The sequence below is a fragment of the Cyrtonyx montezumae genome, unplaced genomic scaffold, assembly GCF_038088225.1.
Source record: "Cyrtonyx montezumae isolate F1298 unplaced genomic scaffold, pur_monq_1.0 scaffold_25, whole genome shotgun sequence".
Lineage (NCBI taxonomy): Eukaryota > Metazoa > Chordata > Aves > Galliformes > Odontophoridae > Cyrtonyx > Cyrtonyx montezumae.
Genome location: NW_027071992.1, coordinates 15,827,114 through 15,845,129, shown reverse-complemented (window position 1 = coordinate 15,845,129; position 18,016 = coordinate 15,827,114). Strand labels below are relative to the sequence as shown.

Below are 18,016 nucleotides of genomic sequence, written 5' to 3'. Positions count from 1 at the left end.
AGCAAGGTCCCCCATGGCACATCACATCTCAGCTGCTCTGCTGGCACCTTGGGGAGGTCCTTAGTTGTGGGGATCAGCACCTTGGGGGGCCTCCTTGATCAGAGGCAATGGCACCTCGTGGTGGTCCTCTTCTGCACCACCTCGGGGTGCTCTTTTGCTGCAACCACCGCTGTTTCCACAGCATGGAGACACCATGGGCAGCAGCACCTCACCCTGCGGCCCGATCCCGCACGGGGGTCCCTCCGCGGGGTCCTCAGGAGCGACGTGACCCGTCAGAATCACCCTGCGTGGGGACAGCGGAACTGCTGGGCGGTATCCCACGGTGCGTCCCCCCGTGCCCTCCGTTTTGGACCCCCAAACGGCCCCCGGGCACCCAAGGCTCGTGACGCCAATGACCACCCAAGGGCTCCCCGACGTCCCGGCCCCACCCCTGGGAGATCTCGGGTCCCCGCCGCTCTCCACGCTGTACGGCCGCGTCCCGCATCTCCACGGGGACAGTAACCGCGCGCAGCGCCGTGCAATTCCGCACGCTGATTGGCGGCGCCGCGTGCGGGCGCGCTTCCCATTGGCGGGGATGAGCGCGGGGCGGGACAAGAGGAGAGCGGGGCAAAACGGCGCGACAGGGGCAAAGGGGCGTGGCCATGAGGCAAGGGGGCGTGGCCAGGCGGACGCGGGCGCGGGATCCGGTCATGTGCACACAGTGGGGCAGGGCGGAGCTTTCTTGCTCGGCCCCGCGCGGTGACAGCCCAGGGCAGGCAGGGCAGGCCCGAGCCGCCCCCAGCGCCTGCAGGACGCCGACCCCGCTCCCCCCCCCGCCGGGCAGAAGAAGGGCCCTTTGACGGCGGCGGCGGCCCCGGGCTGTTATTGCAGCGCTCTGCGGTGTGCGCCGGCGGTGCCACCGCGCTTCGGCTCTGGGGCCTCTGTTTATCCTGGCCGACCTCACGTCCCACCCCCTGCTCCAGCGCGGCGGCCCCTCCCCAGGCGATCGGCCCCGCGCCAGGCGGGGGGCAGCGGAGCCGCAGCAGCCGCTGGGCCGTCCGTGCTGGAGCCCTGCGGAGGGGCCTGGAGCTGGAGCACATCTGGGCACAGCATGCCGGTGACACATCCCCCTCTCTTCTCCACTCCCCTCCCCCCGCGATCTCTTTGGGGAACTTGCGTCATTTGCGATAGTCTTTGGCTGAGGAATGAGAACAGCTCTGGACCTTCGCCCGCTCCGCTCCCCGCGGCGTGGCACGGAGACAAAGGCTTGGCGCCTATGCATTTTGGGGGACACCCCCTTCCCCCCCGCCAGCCCAGGGAGTGCTTTTGGCGTTCGCCATCCTCCTGCTGCTGCGCTGCTGCTGCCCGCCAGCCAGACAGGAGGGGCCCAGCAGCTCAGCCCCCGCTGACGGTGACCTAGAGGGGCTGCGAGCAGCACGCGGAGGGCAGGGACCCGCCCGTGCCCCCCAGCCGGGCCCCAGCAGCAGCACCCTGCCGAACAGACCCCACATTATCCCTGACGGCTGCGGTCCCCGAGCGGCTGGCGGGGGCCCAGGCTGCGGTGCCAGGTGGGCTGCGCTCCGCGCCAGCGCCTGCCCCGAGCTAAATTTAGCGGAGGACGGAGCGAGAGGCGCGGGGCAGGGAGCCCACGAACGCCTGCGCGTTGCGGCCCTGCACGTGTCCGCCTGGGCTGGCACCGCGCCCGGCGATGCCGACAGGAGGTCGGTGCGCGTGTTTTGCACGTGCAGGGGAGGTTGGGGTAAGCAGTGAGACGTGTAGTGCACCGTGTCAGATGCATGCTTGTTGCCGATGCGTGCGATGCGCTGTGTGTGGTGGTGCACGGTCTGTGCTGTGCAGTGCAGTATTTTGCACATTTGTGCGTGGTCTGGGGCGTACAGGGTAGCATGGGTCGGAACTTGCAGCCAACTCCTCCCATTCCTGACTGAGTTGTCACAAAACAGAGCCAGAAAAGCCACTGTGAGTTCCCAGGAAAGTTTATTGAAGGGAATGGTTGGGGGGGGGGGGGGGGGGGGGGGGATGGACACGACACCTCAGCCTGGGGGCCAGCTCATCTGCCGCCCGCCCAAAACGTGGAGGTGCAGGTGGTACACCGACTGGGCGCCGTGCTTCCCGTCGTTAATGACTGCCAGGAGAGAAGCCGGGATCAGGGTGGGGAGTGTCACCCGCAGGGAGATGTGTGGGGGACGCACTACTCACTCAGCCGGTAGCCATCTGACAGCCCCTCCGCCTGTGCCGTGCGCGCTGCCACCACCATCAGGTGTCCCAGGAGCTGTGGGAATGGAGCATGGGGCTCAGCGTTGTGTCCCTCACCCCACTGCCGCCCCGGCGTTCAGCCCCACTCACCTGCGTGTCCTGCGGACCCACGCTGCTCAGCCGAGGGATAGGGCGCTTGGGGATCACTAGGAAGTGGATGGGTGCCTGCGGAGCCACGTCGCGGAACACCAGGCACTAAGAGAGGGAGGGCAGACTGAACCCCGTGCTCTCGCGTGATGGGTACAACCCACGGTGGGATGTGCACTCTGCCGACCCCTACCTTATCATCCTCATATAGGATGGTGGCCGGCACACTGCGGTCGATGATCCGGCTGAAGATGGTGGGCTCTGTGCTCACCTCGGCGGCCACCCGCTGCGCCTTGCCCACCTCCCCGTCCTGACCTCCGGCTGCACTGCGGCATTGCTGGGGACACGCGGGGATGTCACGGCGCGCGTGGGGAGAGGATCGCGCGTTGGGGACACACGGGGGGGTTAGGGATGCATGTTGGGGGATGGACGTGGGGAGGCAAAAGTCGATGGCGCGGCCACACGCGTGGGTAACGAGCCACTGTGATACTAGACGCAGTGGGAGGTGCTCGCGCACTGGTGAACTTTGCACGGGTGGGAGAGCACGCACAGCCACCAGACCCCCTCTCCTCCCATTCCCTTCCGCCCCGCGCCCCTGCGGTGCCCACGGCCCCGCCCCCGCGGTTTCCGCGTCCCCCACCCCACGCGCGCCCACCTGCCCGGCGCGCGCCCGCGCCACCCAGGCGCGCGCCAACCCTCGCGCCAGCACAGCCGCCATCGCCCGCGTCAGCCCCGCCCCCACACTCCGCGCTCCCATTGGCTCCCACCCCGTCACTCCCGCGCCTTAAAGGGCCCGCACGCTCCTCCACGTGCCCACGCATGACACGGACGACACCACGGGAGGCACTGCGAACGCTCGCGCGGAGGCGAGCTTAGTGCTGCCCGCTCACCCACACACCCCCTGCATACCGCGTGGGTTCCCCCCAAGAATCCCGACTACGAGAGCTGTGCCGCTCGGCGTTTATTGCTGCTCAGAAGCCCATGCGGGGGCGCTTGCGGCGCGGCTGCGAGGCGGAGGACAGCTGGCTCTGCGAGCTGGAGGATAGCTGGCTCTGCGAGGAGGGGATGCAGCGCTGCCCCGCGGTGCTGCTGGGGGCCTCGGGAGGGTCCTGCGGGCCCTCGGCCCACACGGACAGGTAGTCCCGCAGCGTGCGCCGCCGCTCCTTGGGGATGCCGCGGGAGCGCAGCTCCTGAGAGGACAGCAGGATATCGGTGGAGATTGGCGGGGGGGTGCGGGGCGGGGAGCACACTGCCGCCACCTGTGGGGTGGCCGGGGGGGTGCGGGGAGTGCCCCCCTCGCTCAGCTCGGACAGCTCAGACTGGTAGGTGACAGAGGAGGTGAAGCTGGCCGAGAGCCGGCGGTGAGCCCGGTTGCGCTTCTGCCGCCGTCTTCGCTCCCGCAGCGCTTGCTGCCTCTGCAAGGTGCTGCCGGCCGGCCCCACGGCCCCCCACTCGCCTCCCCACGCTGCCGTTAGCCTGGCACTCAAGGCGTTGGGTTCCAAAGAGGGTGGCGGGGTGGGGGGCTCTGGGGCTGGCTCCCAGCGCTGGATGCAGCCCCGCTCACGCATGGCCTGGCGCAGCTGCAGCTTGTGCTGCTGTAGGGCATTTGGTGCCACCTCTGCCAGTTCCTTGTGGGTGAAGAGGCGCCGCTGGCTGAGGGTGGGGGGTCCTGATGGGCAGAGGGATGCCGGGGAGGTCACCCATGCCCGCAGCAGTGGCCGCAGCCAGCGGCGGTACCGCTGAGCAGCAGCCGGACTGGGCACATCTGGGGCAGGCTTGGGGCTGGCACGGGGCTCAGGTTCCTCAGGGGCTGCTGGTGTGCCCACCGTCTCCTCCTCCTCTTCTTCATCGTTGATTATCACCTCCAGGTTGGATAAGTAGAAGGTCTGCTCTTCCTCCTCTTCCTCTTCATCACTGTCAAACAGAGCGGGAGAGCCAGGGGGTGCTGCTGCCTCATCCCCCTCGTTGGGAGTGGGAGCTGCTTCTGCCTCGTCCCCCTGGTCAAGAACAGATGTGGGTGGTGCTTCATGCCTCAGTGTCTGGTAGAAGACATCACCTGCCTCGGAGAGCTGGAACACCATCAGGGACTCTTGCTGGCCCTGCTCATGCTGCACAGCAGCCAGCCCTGCAGGGATAAATGAAGCACTGTCACCACGCACCCTACACACCCCACAGGTGCAGCACTCACTTCTCTTCCCGGTTTTGTCCCTACATCTTCTCACGAACCATCAATATCTCAACTTGCATGCTGTACCGAGTAGCGTTTGCCTTTTGATGCATGCCTGGTGCAGCACTGAGTGCTGGCTGCTGCCCCTGCAGGACCTGCAGACGCCAGGGCCACTCACCAGCTGCAGGGATGCTGAGGCGCTGCTGGAGCAGGTGATGCTGGAGCGGGAGCTGTGCGGGGAGGTGAGGCAGGCAGCTGGCAATGCTGTGCAGCCGCTGTGGTGGCCCTGTAAGCTGGCAGGCCGTCTGTCTGCCCCCTGCAATAAGATATGTCTAAGATCAGCTAGTGAGGCAGCAAGATCAGGACATGGACATGAGGGGAGTCTCTGTTTTCTCACCTGTGTATTGCAGGAGCAGCAGCTCCTGGGTCTGAGAGGTGCCCAGTAGCACTTTGTGGCTCCTTCCAGACTCCCCAGGCACAACATCAGCAAACAGAGGAGGGGCTTTCATCATGTGTGCCCACTTCAGCACAGGCACCAGTGGCAAGCGCTCATCCAGCAGGTAAATGGCAAACTGTGGTGGGGAGCAAGGCTCAGCAGGGCTTCCCCCATCTGCATCCAAACTGGCTGCAGCTGGTAGGGAAGCTTGGGGACTCTGAGTCATGGGAGACTAACCTGGGTGGTGACAAGGTACTGGCAGGGGTGAGCCCTGCCCAGGTACATGGGCAGCACTACGCGTTCACCCTGCTGGCACTTGGCTTCCTCACCCACCTTGAAGAAGTCGAAGTGGCAGCTGGCGGGGGCCTGCAGTGGCATAGCAGGATGCTGTCAGCACCACGGGGTACAGTAGGACACCTCACAGCTGACCCTGAAACCCTGTTCTCACGCTCACCCGAGCATCCAGGCACAGGATGCCAGTGCGGTCAGCACAGCTCAGCACCCGAGGGTGAGCAGTGAAGTCACTCCAGCGCCAGGGTGAGTGGTCCCGGAAAAACAGGGTCTGGGGGTCATGGCGGAGCCGCTGCAGCCTGTGCGGAAAGGACAGAGCTCTTCCTTGCTGTGGTGCACCCATGTCTTGTGCCACCCAAAACAATGGGGAAGCAGCACACCAACTCACCCTGTCTCAATGTTCCATAGATAGACAGCTCCACTCTGGGTGCAGACTGACAGCTCCCCGGACAGGTGTGGGCTATGGGGCAGAGATACAACACATCACCACAGACTGTTGCTGGGGACCTCCCCAGAGCTCCGTGTTCCCAGTGCACACCTGACAGTGAGGCAGGTGGCTGGCACATCAGTGCAGATGACCTGCAGTGGGCTGGGGACAGCTCCTGTCTTGCCTGGCATCCTCCAAACACCACAGTGGTAGTCAGAGCGAACACCAACAAAGTCTAGTACAAGACAGGAGAGAGGGCAGGTGAGAAGGATGGGGACCCCAGCATCTCTAGATGCAGTGCACAGGTCCCTGGGCTCACTCACCTTGCCCATCCACCCGGGCAGCAGCTACTTGCCGGATGCGCCCGTTGAGCTCAAACTGCACTGGCAGCCCCCGGGCCCGGGGCTGCTCCTCCAGCACCACATCCTGGAAATCTGGAGTGCTGGCTAAGTGCACTGCCACACAGTGCCCCCCTGCCCCAGAGTCCCCTACTTATCATAGGGAAGGATACAGAGGTGGTTCATGGCCAACCCGCCAGGGTACACCAGGCGTCCCATGTGACTGCTTGCATCCCGAGGGGGCAGCCAGGCTAGCGCTCCCCCTGTGGAACTGTCATCGAAGAGCAGGCTGGCCCACTGTAGCAGCAGCTCTTCGTGCACGCAGTCTGCCAGCAGCTCCAGTGGCACCTCAAAGAGCCAGTCCCGGCACAGGTGAGAGAACAAGCGCAGGCGGGAGGTAAACTGATGCTGAGGGCAGCCACTGTGAGGGTAAAACTGGTGTCAGGCAGGTGCTGAAGCCCATGCCTCCCCCTCACCCCTCATCCCAGCAGTACTCACCGCCTGGCCTCCAGATGGTTGATCTTCTCCACCAGGGTTGTCATGCGGATGGTTGTATCCCGGGCACTACGTTTCTGCCAGGAGGAGAGCAGCACTGCCACTATGAGCAGACAGGAGGGTGACGTCAGTGTCTCCCCCAGCCTTACCAAGGATACTGACCCTGACCCTGGAGTCACCCAAGTGGAAGTTCTTGTGCAGCAACCGCCCCAGGGAGCCGAAGGCATCCTCAGGGTGATCTACAAAGAAATGCCCCAGCTGTGTGGGGACAGCAGTGTGGTGATGTGTGGGGATGTCATGGGGGAACTCAGCCCTGATTCCTCGACAGCACCCCAGCCTGTACCTGCTTGGCAAAGTCCAATGCAGCCCCAGACCTCCCGGTCCGCAGCTTTCTGTGCAGTACACCACGGTAGAGGATATCCTGAGGGGTGACAGCAGGGATCCAGCAGCCTACGGAAGAGCAGGGGGTGGTGAGGAGGGCGGCTGCCAAGGCTGTCCCGGCACCAGGGTGGTGGTGGCAGCCCTATTCTCGCCCCCCCCACAGCCCTATTCTCGCCCCCCCCACAGCCCTGGCTCCTCACCCACGTTGGGCGGCAGCAGCGGCACTGCCGCGGCCTCGGCCGGGGTCCAGCTCTCACCCTCGTGGCTGCGAAGTGGCACAAACGGCGGCTGCGCCTATAGGGAGAGAGGCGGGGAGATGAGAGCGGCCCCAGCGCCCCCACCTCGTACTCCCGGTGTCCCTCAATGCCTCCCCAGAAGCTCCCCCTCCTCTGCCCACCTGTACCTTCAGTGCCCCTTCCCGTGCTTTTACCGCCCCTCACCTGCCGCCGTCCGGGCCTGGCCCCCAGCACCTCCCCCCGCTCTCCCCAGCCGGCGGCCAGAGCGGGGCCCCCCTCGTCCCTGGGGGGACCGCAGCCGAAGTAAGACGGGAAAAGCGCTCCCGGGAACTCCATCGGCGCCCGGGAGCTGCGCGAGGTACCGGAGGAGGAGCGGGAAAACGGCGATGCCCGGTACGCGAGCGCCCCAGCGCCTGGACCACCCGGGAACAGGCCGGAACCGGAGGTGGGTGCGCACGCGGACCCGAGGCCGCCGGAAGCACAAAGTTAATCCTCCGCTCCGTTCACCAATCAGCGGTCGGCCATAGAGAAGGGCAGGGCCTGCGGTGCAACACCGCCCCCTGGCGTGCAGGAGGCGCAGCGCGCATGGAGCGGGGCAGTGAGCGACAGGCAGAGCCGCCAATAGACGCGTGGGGGAGGGGGCGGGGGGCGGGGCAGGTGACGTCATGGTCGCCCCTGCGCGGCGGGGCTGCAGGAGGCGAGCGCCCCACGGCAGCCGGCACGGTGGCATGGGGCGGCGGGGCGGCGGGCGGGGGTGGCCGCTCTCACCTCCACCCCTCCTCCGCCTGCCCCTGCTGCTCGTGCCGCTCCTCCTCCTCTTGCCGCCGCCGCCCGCCGGTGAGTGCTGCGGGGCCGAGGGATGTGGGGTGCGTGAGGGGTGAGGGATCGGAGTGCCGTGGGATGCTGCGTGTTGGGGGGGGTGGTGCGTGCTTGCAGTAGGGGACACGGGGTGTGCGCGCAGTGGGGTGAGGATGGAGCGCAGATCGCATGCGGTGGGGCTCAGCGTCTGCCCGCTGTGGGGTGCGTGTGCCATGAGACGGTGCGAATGGGGTGCGGGAGGTGTGTGCAGCGAGATTTAGGGCGGATGTGCAGGAGGGCACATAGGCTGGCGTGCTGCGGGATGCCCGTGCAACTGAGTTTAGGGTGCGTAGGCAGTGAGGCACGAGGTTTGCGCACAATGGGGCACATTCATGTGCGATGGGAAGCGGTAATGTGGGTGCAGTGGGTACTGCTTGCTGATAAGCAGGCTGTGGGGCAAGCGTGCAGTAGGATATGCATGGGGGCACAGAACTGTGTGTACTGGATGGACACAGGTGGTGTAAGCGGAGAGGGACACCCAGAGGGGTCAGACTCATGGTCCGGGGGTCTGCAGATACAGCGTGTCACCAGAACAGAGGGCTGTGAAGTGGGGCAGCAGGGATGCATGCAGTGATGTTTGGAGATGTGTGGGGACACTGGAGTGACTACGTGAGGAAATGAGTGTGCTGCCGGGCGCGGGAGCTGCCTTCGTTAGGAGACTGCGGGCGGATACGCGGTGTTGTGTATGGGGGATCACAGAGGAACGGGGTCAAGCTGTGGGGTAGAAGCGCTATGGGCCACTCTGGGGAGGCTGGGGGTGGGAAGCTGTCCGTGGTGCTGAGCCCGACCCACGCAGCTGTCTGTGGTGCTGAGCTCGACATACGATGAGCTGTCCGTGGTGCTGATCCCGCTGGGTGGGAGGTCGCGTCTCTTCGGCCTCTGGCCTGGGGTAGAGGCGCTCTTGCTTTTTTCCTTCCTCTCCTTCATAGATAGGAAATTCTGTTCCATTCTTCAGCTTTCCTGCCTGTGCTGTGGTCTCTCTGGCACAGGGCTCCAGCCTGACTCTCTCTGTGCACCTGAGTGCCCTCACTTTGCCTCAAATGATTGGGCCCCGTGCAATGGGGTCAGGAGGCTCCACGTGCTTCCCCAATGTCATCTCCTGGAAGTGCTTTCTCCTTCTCTCTGAGGTCCACTGCCAGTTCACTGACCACCGCTGGCAGGGAGCTCTGATCCTCTGGGGATCCGTGGACTGGCCAGGTGGTTCATGACGGGGAAATTGTGATTGGGTACTCTTGCACACAGATGGGAATTTCATGCCCATCTTGCGTTGGCTGGCAACGAAGGGAGAGGGAGCTGCCTTTGTTCCAGGCAAGGGAGCAGATGCATGTCAGTGTTCATCCTGCTGGGGCTGCACACACACAGCACACACAACGTGCAGGCAAGCACATGCACACTCTCCCAGACAGACACTGTAAAAAGCAGCCCTTCTTCTCAGCTGTCCCCTTCCCTGTTAGATACATCTTCCTGGCCACAACCCTGCTCCCATCTGCTCTTCTGCTAGCATCCCCTTTGTTCGCTGCTTCTAGAGACATACATCTTATCCTTGGTGAATAAGGCATGGATCTCATAGGCTGGCAATGAGGAAGCAGTACAATAGTAGGGTGAAGTTACTGCTCCTGTCTGGAGATCAGATCAGATCAGATCTTCCCTGTTTCCACTCTACCAAGGAAGTACCTTCCTTCTTCTGCTGAAGCTCTTGAAATCTCCAGGCTGCTGGACTTCTGTGCAGTGAGACGTGCAATAGCAGAAGGTGTCTTGAACATAGAGCTGTGCACAGCCATACGCACCCATGCATGTGGGTGTGCACGCCTTCATTTAGCTGTGCATGCAGACAGCACCCACACATGCATATGTGCACACATATGTACATCATTCCTCCTCTGCAAACACAGGATTGCTTAGGGGCTGTTCAGGAAGTGCACAGCTCTTTAATTCTTAGTGGTGAAGGGTGTGAACTGTACCAGGGGTGGGCATAGCTGACATCAACCCTGGGCACACAGTGAAATGGCTCAGTCTCAGCTTGTCCTGTTTCTCACACTGAGGGCCCCTTGGATCTCCTCTGCAGATGGGCTCTTTGTGACTGACTACTTCACCCGCACACCGCGCAAGCTCAGCCCCTTCCGCTCCTTTGCCAGCATCGAACTTTTCCACTTCCACATCCCCGAGGACACGGTCATTGCTGTTTGGAATCTCATCACCTTCAAGGAGCAAGGTGGCACCTTTGGGGACCAGTGCCCAGACCGTAGCATCACCGTGTAAGTAAGCAGCTCGCCCCTCTGTATTCCCTTCCCACCTGACCCTGCCTCCTGCTGCTGCCTGCCCAGATGTGCCTTGCAGCCTGCCTGTACCCATCTGCTTCTTGCTTGTGTATGCGTGGTTACACACACATGTGCAGACATGTGCGTGCATGCACACACAGATCATGCATGCACAGACACACATGCACAGTTATGTGCACAAACATGCACACATGCACATGTTCATATACTCAGTCTTCCTCCCCATCATTCATACGTTGCAGTTTTCACTCCTTTGTGCAGCTCATCCATGAGCAATTTTGCTCTACCCTGAGGAAAGCTCAGGGTCTGCACCGAGGTCCTGGATTACTGGTATCTTCCCCATCATGGCTCTGAACTTGCTTGTGGAGACAGATCCTGTTTGTAGGGCTGGCTGCCCCTGCCATGCTGCCCAGCCTGGATTCTGTTAATTGCTGTCTCTCCTGCAGGTATTTCCGCTCAGGGGCTCCTTCCGTCATTAACCCACTGCACACACACTTTCCCAGTGACACGGCTGTCCCTGGCTCCTTCGCACTGACCCTCACCTGGACCTTGCCCAACCGTACCACGGGGGTGTTCAATATCACCAGCCCCCTGCCTGGAGACTGGTTCCTGGCTGCCCACCTGCCCAAGGATGAGGGCAAGATCTCTGTCAAGGTGAAGGGCTGGGGGAACACGAGTCGGATTGACTAGATGTCTTGTATGGGGCATGTGGGGAGGCGTGTGAATAATTAGCAGGGGTTCTGGGCACCTTTGTAGAGAGGAGACCAGGGCAGACTGCCTACCCCATTATCATGGTGCAGGGCCTGTGGCTCTGGGACAGTGGCTCAGTGTGGCCGGTCCCCATGCTGACTGTCCCACTGGCACAGGGCCTCTATGAGGAGTGCCAGTACCTCTTCCAGCCGCAGCTCATTGTGCAACGCCTGGTAAACATTGCTGTGCTGTACCCTGGTTACATCACCGAGCAGAGCATGGCTCCCCACAACCGCTCCTGCCTCTACAAGTGAGTGCAAGAGGGTCTGCTAAGGAAGGGCAGCCTTGGGACCCAACCCACTGACGTGTGCTGATACGAGCATTCTGCAGGGTGTTCGTGCCCAGCTACACGTCACGTGTGCTGGTGGAGGTGCTGCGGTGCCGTGGGTCCGAAGGCTGCCCGCTCTGGCTGCGTGTGCGAGCCAAAGCCCCCCCACTGCACAACTCAACAGCGCTGGACTGCCAGGAGCATGCGCCCTGCCAGCTGTCACTGGACCTGCCTTTCTGGCAGCACTGGTACTATGTGCTGGTGGAGAGGCACCCTGGGGCTCTGGGCATTGTCTCCTTCCAGGTCACCGTGCAGCTGACAGGTGAGGGACACAGGGAGATTTGAGGGGACACAGCTATGAGTGGGAGATGGTAGGGGTTGCCTGTGGGATCTGGGTACAGAGTGACACCCAGCTTGCTGGGGATGCTGGGATGCGCTCAGAGGTCCTGGACACTGGGAGATGTTTGGAGACGTTGGGGCTTTAGGAGGTACTGAAAAGAACCAGGACATTGGGAGGTGCTGGGATGTTGTGGAACACTGGTTGTGTGCTGAGACATTGGGATGCTCTGGGACACCGGGAGGTGTTGGGACACTGGGAGGTGCTAGGACACAGGGACTGCCAACACAGTGGATGGGGAGAGCAGGAAGGGTGTAAAGGCAGGAGGCTGGGGGGCTGCACGGTACTGCTGATGAGAGCACGGTACTCTGCTAATGCTGAGCAGAGCTGATGGCTCTGCTCCCAGACTGCTCCCGCCCCAGCCTGGCCCGGCCGCCCTTCCTGCCCTCCAGCGCCTCCATGAACATGCCGCACTCCTTCGGATCTGCGGGTGGGATGGTGCTGGGGGACAGCCCCCCTCTCACCAGCCCCAACAGCACCAAGCGCCCGCTGCCCTTCTCTTCCACCATGTCTGCCACTGAGCGCTGCTGGCCCATCCGCCCCACGCTGCGCAATGAGCTCGACACCTTCTCCGTCCACTTCTACATCTTCTTTGGGCCCAACGTGTCAGTGCCACCCGACCGCCCTGCTGTCTTTGTCATCAACCTCCTGCCAGTGCTGGACAGTGGCGGGGTGCTCAACTTGGAGCTGCGGCTCAATGTGGTGAGGTGGTCGGGCCAGGAGTTGGGCGTGCTGGGGACTGGGGCAGGGGTGCCGTTGGGTCACGGGCCACGGGTTGAGAGCTGTTGGGTGGTGGACCATGGGTTAGGATGCTTGAAGGGTAGAATAATGACCAAGGTGCTCGTGGGTGATGTGTAGGGTGCTGTCAAGTGCTGTGCTGTCAGAGCAGGGGACATCCCCAGTGCTGCTTTAGAGCCATCTCCCCTCTGCCCTCAGAGCTCCCTGCGTGGTGAGAATGTGACAGTGTTTGGCTGTCTGAACCATGAGGTCCCACTGACGTCTGGTGATAATGCATCAGTTACCTGCGAGACAGGTAGGCTGTGCTGTGCCTGTCCTCCTGCTGTAGCCACGGGTTTTGACCCTCATGCTCCACCAGGGGAAGCCTGAGGTGGGTGGGTGCCTGGCCTGCCCCCTGCCCAGCTCACCCGCAGCTTTCCCCGCCGGCAGAGTCCCTGGCAGGCTTCCTGCTCTCTGTCAACTCCACGGCCAGCCTCAGCCGCCTGCGCATCCCCTATCCCCAGACGGGCAGCTGGTACCTGAGCCTGCGCTCCCTCTGTGCCACAGAGCACGGGTAAGATCCCAGCATGCCTGCCATGTGTCACCGCAACCCAGTGCGTCCCAGCACCTTTCAGTGTATCGCAAGCATCCCAGTGTATTCCAGCCTCCCTGTCCTGGCAGAGCTGGGTGTCACTGTACCGTACCTGTCGGTGGCTCCTGCAGCTCTTGGTTGGGAAGCAGCTGTTGGCTTGTGTGCATCTGGGGGCTGTGCTTGTGCCCTGTGCATGTGCATTCAGGAGTTTGACGTCGTTCCCCCACGGGGCAGGTTTGAGCCTTGCACCAATGTGACAGCTGAGGTCTACCTGCGTGCCTACCTCTCACCCTGCATCAATGACTGTGGCATCTATGGGCAGTGCAAGCTACTGCGTACCAACAATTATTTGTATGCAGCCTGCGAGTGCAAAGCTGGTAAGAAATGCTCCAGGCACTCCGTCAGTCCTCCTGTCCTGGCTCTCTAATGAGTACTGGATGGAGCTTCCCCTCTCCTGTAGGATGGAATGGCTGGGGCTGCACTGACAATGCCGAGGCATTCTCCTATGGTTTCCAGCTCCTCTCCACACTGCTCCTCTGCCTCAGCAATGTCATGTTTGTGCCTCCTGTGGCCATCGCTGTGCGCAGCCACTACCTCCTGGAAGCTGCTGTCTACATCTTCACCATGTTCTTCTCCACTGTAAGTTCAGCATGGGAAGAGAATCATAGGTTGCCAATTAGTTGCAATATAGTTGCAAATGTCATCTAGTCCAACTCCCCTGCAATGAACAGGGACACCTGCAGCTTCATCAGGTGCTCAGAGCCCCTCCACCGTGACACTGAGTGTCTCCAAGGATGGAGTATCCACCACCTCTTTGGTCAGTGTGTTCTGGTGCCTCAGCATCCTGGTCATAAAAAGCTTCCTCCTTATATCCAGTCTAAATATCCACTCTGTTAGTTCAAAATAATTTCTCCTTTTCCTATGACAACAGATCCTTCCAAAGAGTGTGTCCCCATATTTTTTACAGCCCCCACTTAGATACTGAAAGGGTAGCCCATGTTGAGGTATGAAAAGGATGGTGGACAGGGAGTTGGGCAATATGGGAGTTGGGCAACTCTCACCCTGTTCCCTTTGTGGCCCCAGTTTTACCATGCCTGTGACCAGCCAGGCATAGTGGTGTTCTGCATCATGGACTATGACGTGCTGCAGTTCTGTGACTTCCTGGGTTCCCTCATGTCTGTATGGGTCACCGTCATCGCCATGGCCCGGCTGCAGCCCGTGGTCAAGCAGGTGAGTGCACAGGGAGTGCATGTGGTGGGGAGGAGTCCTGCAGTGGAGATCCAGCCTGACGTCCCCATTGCCACCCCACAGGTGCTGTACCTGCTGGGGGCCATGCTGCTCTCCATGGCACTGCAGATGGACCGCCATGGGCTATGGAACCTGCTGGGACCCAGTCTCTTTGCCTTGGGCATCATGGCCATTGCTTGGGTAAGGACCCACCGCATCCCCTTCTTGTTGTATCAGCTGTCCCCATGCACAGCCATTCCCAGCTCATCACTGCAGGGTGGGGGACATGGCTCGTCATGGTGTGGCGGCAGAGGGGCCGTGGCCAGCCCATGAGGTCCTGTTGTCCCCATGCAGACAGCACGCTCCATCCGTCGCCGCCACTGCTACCCGCCCACCTGGAAGCGCTGGGCGTTCTACCTGTGCCCAGGCGCGTTGATTGCAATGGCTGCCGTGCTGCTCTATGCCTTTGTGGAGACGGAGGAGAACTACTTCTACATCCACAGCATCTGGCACCTGCTCATCGCTGGCAGCGTGGGCTTCCTGCTGCCACCCCGTGCCAAGCCTAGTGGGCGCCTGGGGCCGCTGCCTCGCCGTAAGGGCTGCGGGTACCAGCTCTGTGTCAATGAACAGGAGGAGCTGGGGCTCGTTGATCCAGCGGTGGCCTCCATCAACAGCATTTGTACCAGCTGATGCTACCAGTGCACTGGACTCAGGCAGGGATGGTGACACAGGGAGCAGCAGGACTCCTCTGTGCTGGTGCACAGATGTCCCGGTGTCACAATTGCAGCCTGGTTGGACTTGTCTGCAGGCATTGCTTGCAACTCCACCTGGCACAGGAGTGCCCTTGTCCCCACTATGTGCAGCCCCACTGGTGATGCCTTGGTGCCCTGCATGTGGCTGTCCCCATCCCATAGTGCTGGAGTGGTGACACCCCTGCTAGTGCCACCAGCCCTTGGCAGCTGCAGGGCACTGAGCCTTGCTGGGTGGTGGCACTGCATGCGCAGAGCCCCCAGGTCTGCTTAGGGTAATGCTGTCTCAGCTTCTGAGAGGAGCTGGGGGAGAGGTGTTCTGGGGTGTAGACACAATGTCAGTCAGGTCCCCAAGCCCTTTGTGCCAGCCAAGGTGTCCTCTTGTGCCCCTGTACATCCTTAGGTCATATTGGCAGTGGGGCAGAAGCTCTGGCAAGTACTAGGCTGCATCCTGTGGTCCTGCCAGCTGCATGAGGGGGGCAAAACCCTGACCCTGGACACCCTGAGGGGGGTGGGAGGTGAGATGGAGCAGAGGGAGGGAGACCCCACTGCGCTTTCTCCCTGCTGCAGGGGATTGCTTTAGTTTCCCAAGCTGCACCCCAGGAATGGATCCTGGTTCACAGTGGGCTGAGGTTTAGTGGGTATGGGGCAGACAAGGGCAGCTCCAGCCCCACTGTTCTGGGGGCAGCAAGCAGTGCTGAGCCGTGGTGCCTGTGCAAGGGCCCCGGGGTCCGGCACCCGGGAGCTCATCCTCCATCCCTGTCTCTGCCAGGCAAAATGCTCTGTCTGGTCCTGCCAGGCGGCCGGTTGGGGATTAATTTTTAATTAAAAACGTTGCTCACTTCACCAAACCCAATTGCATCTCTTCATCTCCCATAGAGACGCAGCACTGAGCTCTTGCATCATTGCAGTGTGTGCAGTGTGCCAAGTGTGATCCTTGTGCCATCCACTGCTAGCATCTGCCTGATGTGAGGTTCTGCACACTGCATGCCAACATGGAGACACTCAAGATCAGGCTAGAGGTCAAGAGATCAAGCTGTAACTGCCCCTGTTCTTTTCAGGGGAATTGGACCGGGTGTCCTTCAAGTGTTCCTTCCAACTCAAATGTTTCTGCTATTCTATGATAGATCCTATGAACTTTGCAGAGAAGACTATGCCCCACATGGCATCCATGCCCCAGTGCACCACTGTGGGGCTGGAACACAAAAATGCTGCTTCATGAGTTTAGTTAGGCCCTACTATAACCAACTGCAACAAGTATGTGTCTTGGTGGGGTTTATCCATAGGAGCTGCCCAGGAAAGCTGCAAGGAACCACGCTTCAGCTCCTCTTGGATTCACTTCTCAGCACTCAGTTAATTAAATCACATTTTTCATCTCAAGGCCAGGCCAAGCAGACAGGTGTGATCCTGGGAAGGGAGTCTGGCAGACAGCAGTGGGTAGGATCCCAGCACTCTGTGCCAGACCAGTGCATCCCCTGGGTCCTGCTGGCTGCCTGTGGGGAGATGGGAATCCTCTTGCCTGCTTCCCAGGCACCTCCATCCCTAATGGGGGTGATGTTAAGGTGAAGGTTGGGTTCTGCCTGTTCCCTGCTTAGATTTTTGGGATTCCTGCGACTTCAGTGGGAACAGCCTTCCTAGTGCTCCATTTCTGCCTCTGCCAGGCACAGCAATTGCATCACCATGGCAACAGTATCCCCATAGCAACCAGGTACATCTGACATCCTCATGGCAACTGGGTCTCTGAACAGCTGGTGGTGGGGAGGGATAGGAGCTTTGAACCTCAACAGGGACATGAGGACAGACACAGCACCCAGAGCAGCATGAGCCTTCATATGTGTGTCTTGACAGCAGTGGCAGCAGGGGACAAAGAGAAGGCAGAAGGGAGTGGCAATGGGGCCAGCATTGCCACAGCTCAGTCTTCTGCATCCCATCCCTGACATTGGGCCAGCATTCCCTGCTTGGGAATGGGTATCTCTAAAACCCCATAGTCCCTTCCTGGCTGTAACCCCTGCTGTGGGATGTTGTGCCTGCTGCCTGCTCTCCCAACAGGGCTAGCCCTGCTGCAGCCTGCACCATACAATTTTAATGTGTCTGGCCTGAATTATTGAGCCCTGCAGCAGCTATGTGAACATAGGCATTATCTGTCTCTCCTCACTCCCTGCCCACCTTTTCCCTGCCAGCAAGACAGGCAGTGGTCACCAAAATTCAGGAATTAGGCCTGTCCACCTTAGGAACATGTTGGAAATCTGATATTATTGTGTATCAACATCACATACAATGCATGTACTGTGTTAATAAGGAGTTCCTGCCAGGAAGTTTTGGTGGTCATGAGGTATCATGGGGAGATGTTAATCCGGCAGAAAGTCATGTGTTACACAGGCCAGGTCCTGTATACGGCCAGGAATTTATTTACAAAAAATGTGGCTGTTGACTAAGTTTCTCATCAGCACTTTGGGCCATTGGCAGCCACAGGAAGTCCCTTCTTCCCCTGTTCCCGACCATTTTTGAAGTGAGCATTGTTCTCAACAGATGGTATCCAGACAACCTCAGTGACAGCTTTGGGACCTCTCAGCTTGGGTCCCTGGGGCTGGCAGCCACTATGTGCTGTTGCCACAAGGGCAGTCTGTAGGGACTGGGTAGAGGTTTGGCATCACAAAGCCCTAGAGCTGGAGGCAGCAGGTCTCCACTGCCGCCCCTGTGATCCTACTCCCACATCCCACAGCTGATGCAAATCCCACTGAGGGTGCAGCCAAAGCTTGGGCACAGCTGCCACCACAGGGGATGCAGGCAGTGCTCTCATGACAAATCGGCCTCGCAGCAACAGAACTCAAATTGCTGCACCAAGTGCAGTCCTGGGGGAATTTGTCTGAGAAAGCAAGCCTGCAGAGAAAGGAAAAAGGATGGCAGCAGAGGTCGAGAACATTTTACATGGGATATGAAGCCACTGTTCCCTTTATGGATTGCAGATTAAAGTTTTCTCATCTAAAAACTTTTCTTTGCTCAACATCACCACTAAGATTTCCCTTGAGAAAGGCAAGTGCTAAGCAATGGGTTGTTGGGTATTATAA

The 18,016-nt window shown here is 60.7% G+C and overlaps 4 protein-coding genes across 4 annotated transcripts; 2 read left to right on the top strand and 2 right to left on the bottom strand.

The window, feature by feature from the left end:
* Nucleotides 1-2,029: 2,029 nt before the first annotated feature.
* On the bottom strand, nucleotides 2,030-3,066 carry HINT2 (histidine triad nucleotide binding protein 2). Its single transcript, XM_065739725.1, has 5 exons — nucleotides 2,996-3,066; nucleotides 2,534-2,677; nucleotides 2,344-2,448; nucleotides 2,197-2,269; nucleotides 2,030-2,122 (listed from the first exon to the last, which is right to left on the bottom strand). The coding sequence occupies exons 1-5, from the start codon at nucleotides 3,056-3,058 to the stop codon at nucleotides 2,031-2,033; spliced, it is 477 nt and encodes a 158-aa protein (XP_065595797.1). The 5' UTR covers nucleotides 3,059-3,066; the 3' UTR covers nucleotide 2,030.
* Nucleotides 3,067-3,295: 229 nt separating this feature from the next.
* Nucleotides 3,296-7,539, bottom strand: TAF1C (TATA-box binding protein associated factor, RNA polymerase I subunit C). Its single transcript, XM_065740091.1, has 14 exons — nucleotides 7,316-7,539; nucleotides 7,076-7,169; nucleotides 6,838-6,944; nucleotides 6,657-6,752; nucleotides 6,498-6,571; nucleotides 6,173-6,420; nucleotides 5,985-6,095; nucleotides 5,773-5,896; nucleotides 5,623-5,694; nucleotides 5,398-5,533; nucleotides 5,181-5,309; nucleotides 4,905-5,079; nucleotides 4,686-4,823; nucleotides 3,296-4,465 (listed from the first exon to the last, which is right to left on the bottom strand). The coding sequence occupies exons 1-14, from the start codon at nucleotides 7,445-7,447 to the stop codon at nucleotides 3,312-3,314; spliced, it is 2,790 nt and encodes a 929-aa protein (XP_065596163.1). The 5' UTR covers nucleotides 7,448-7,539; the 3' UTR covers nucleotides 3,296-3,311.
* On the top strand, nucleotides 7,498-11,896 carry LOC136050932 (post-GPI attachment to proteins factor 6-like). The gene is made up of 5 exons (XM_065740140.1): nucleotides 7,498-7,627; nucleotides 10,035-10,224; nucleotides 10,695-10,902; nucleotides 11,115-11,248; nucleotides 11,329-11,896. The coding sequence occupies exons 1-5, from the start codon at nucleotides 7,498-7,500 to the stop codon at nucleotides 11,609-11,611; spliced, it is 945 nt and encodes a 314-aa protein (XP_065596212.1). The 3' UTR covers nucleotides 11,612-11,896.
* Nucleotides 11,897-12,027: 131 nt separating this feature from the next.
* On the top strand, nucleotides 12,028-15,790 carry LOC136050687 (transmembrane protein 8B-like). Its single transcript, XM_065739724.1, has 8 exons — nucleotides 12,028-12,365; nucleotides 12,600-12,696; nucleotides 12,831-12,954; nucleotides 13,207-13,349; nucleotides 13,433-13,611; nucleotides 14,056-14,202; nucleotides 14,284-14,400; nucleotides 14,554-15,790. Exons 1-8 carry the CDS (start codon nucleotides 12,063-12,065, stop codon nucleotides 14,887-14,889), a joined length of 1,446 nt encoding a protein of 481 aa, XP_065595796.1. The 5' UTR covers nucleotides 12,028-12,062; the 3' UTR covers nucleotides 14,890-15,790.
* The last annotated feature ends 2,226 nt before the right edge of the window (nucleotides 15,791-18,016 follow it).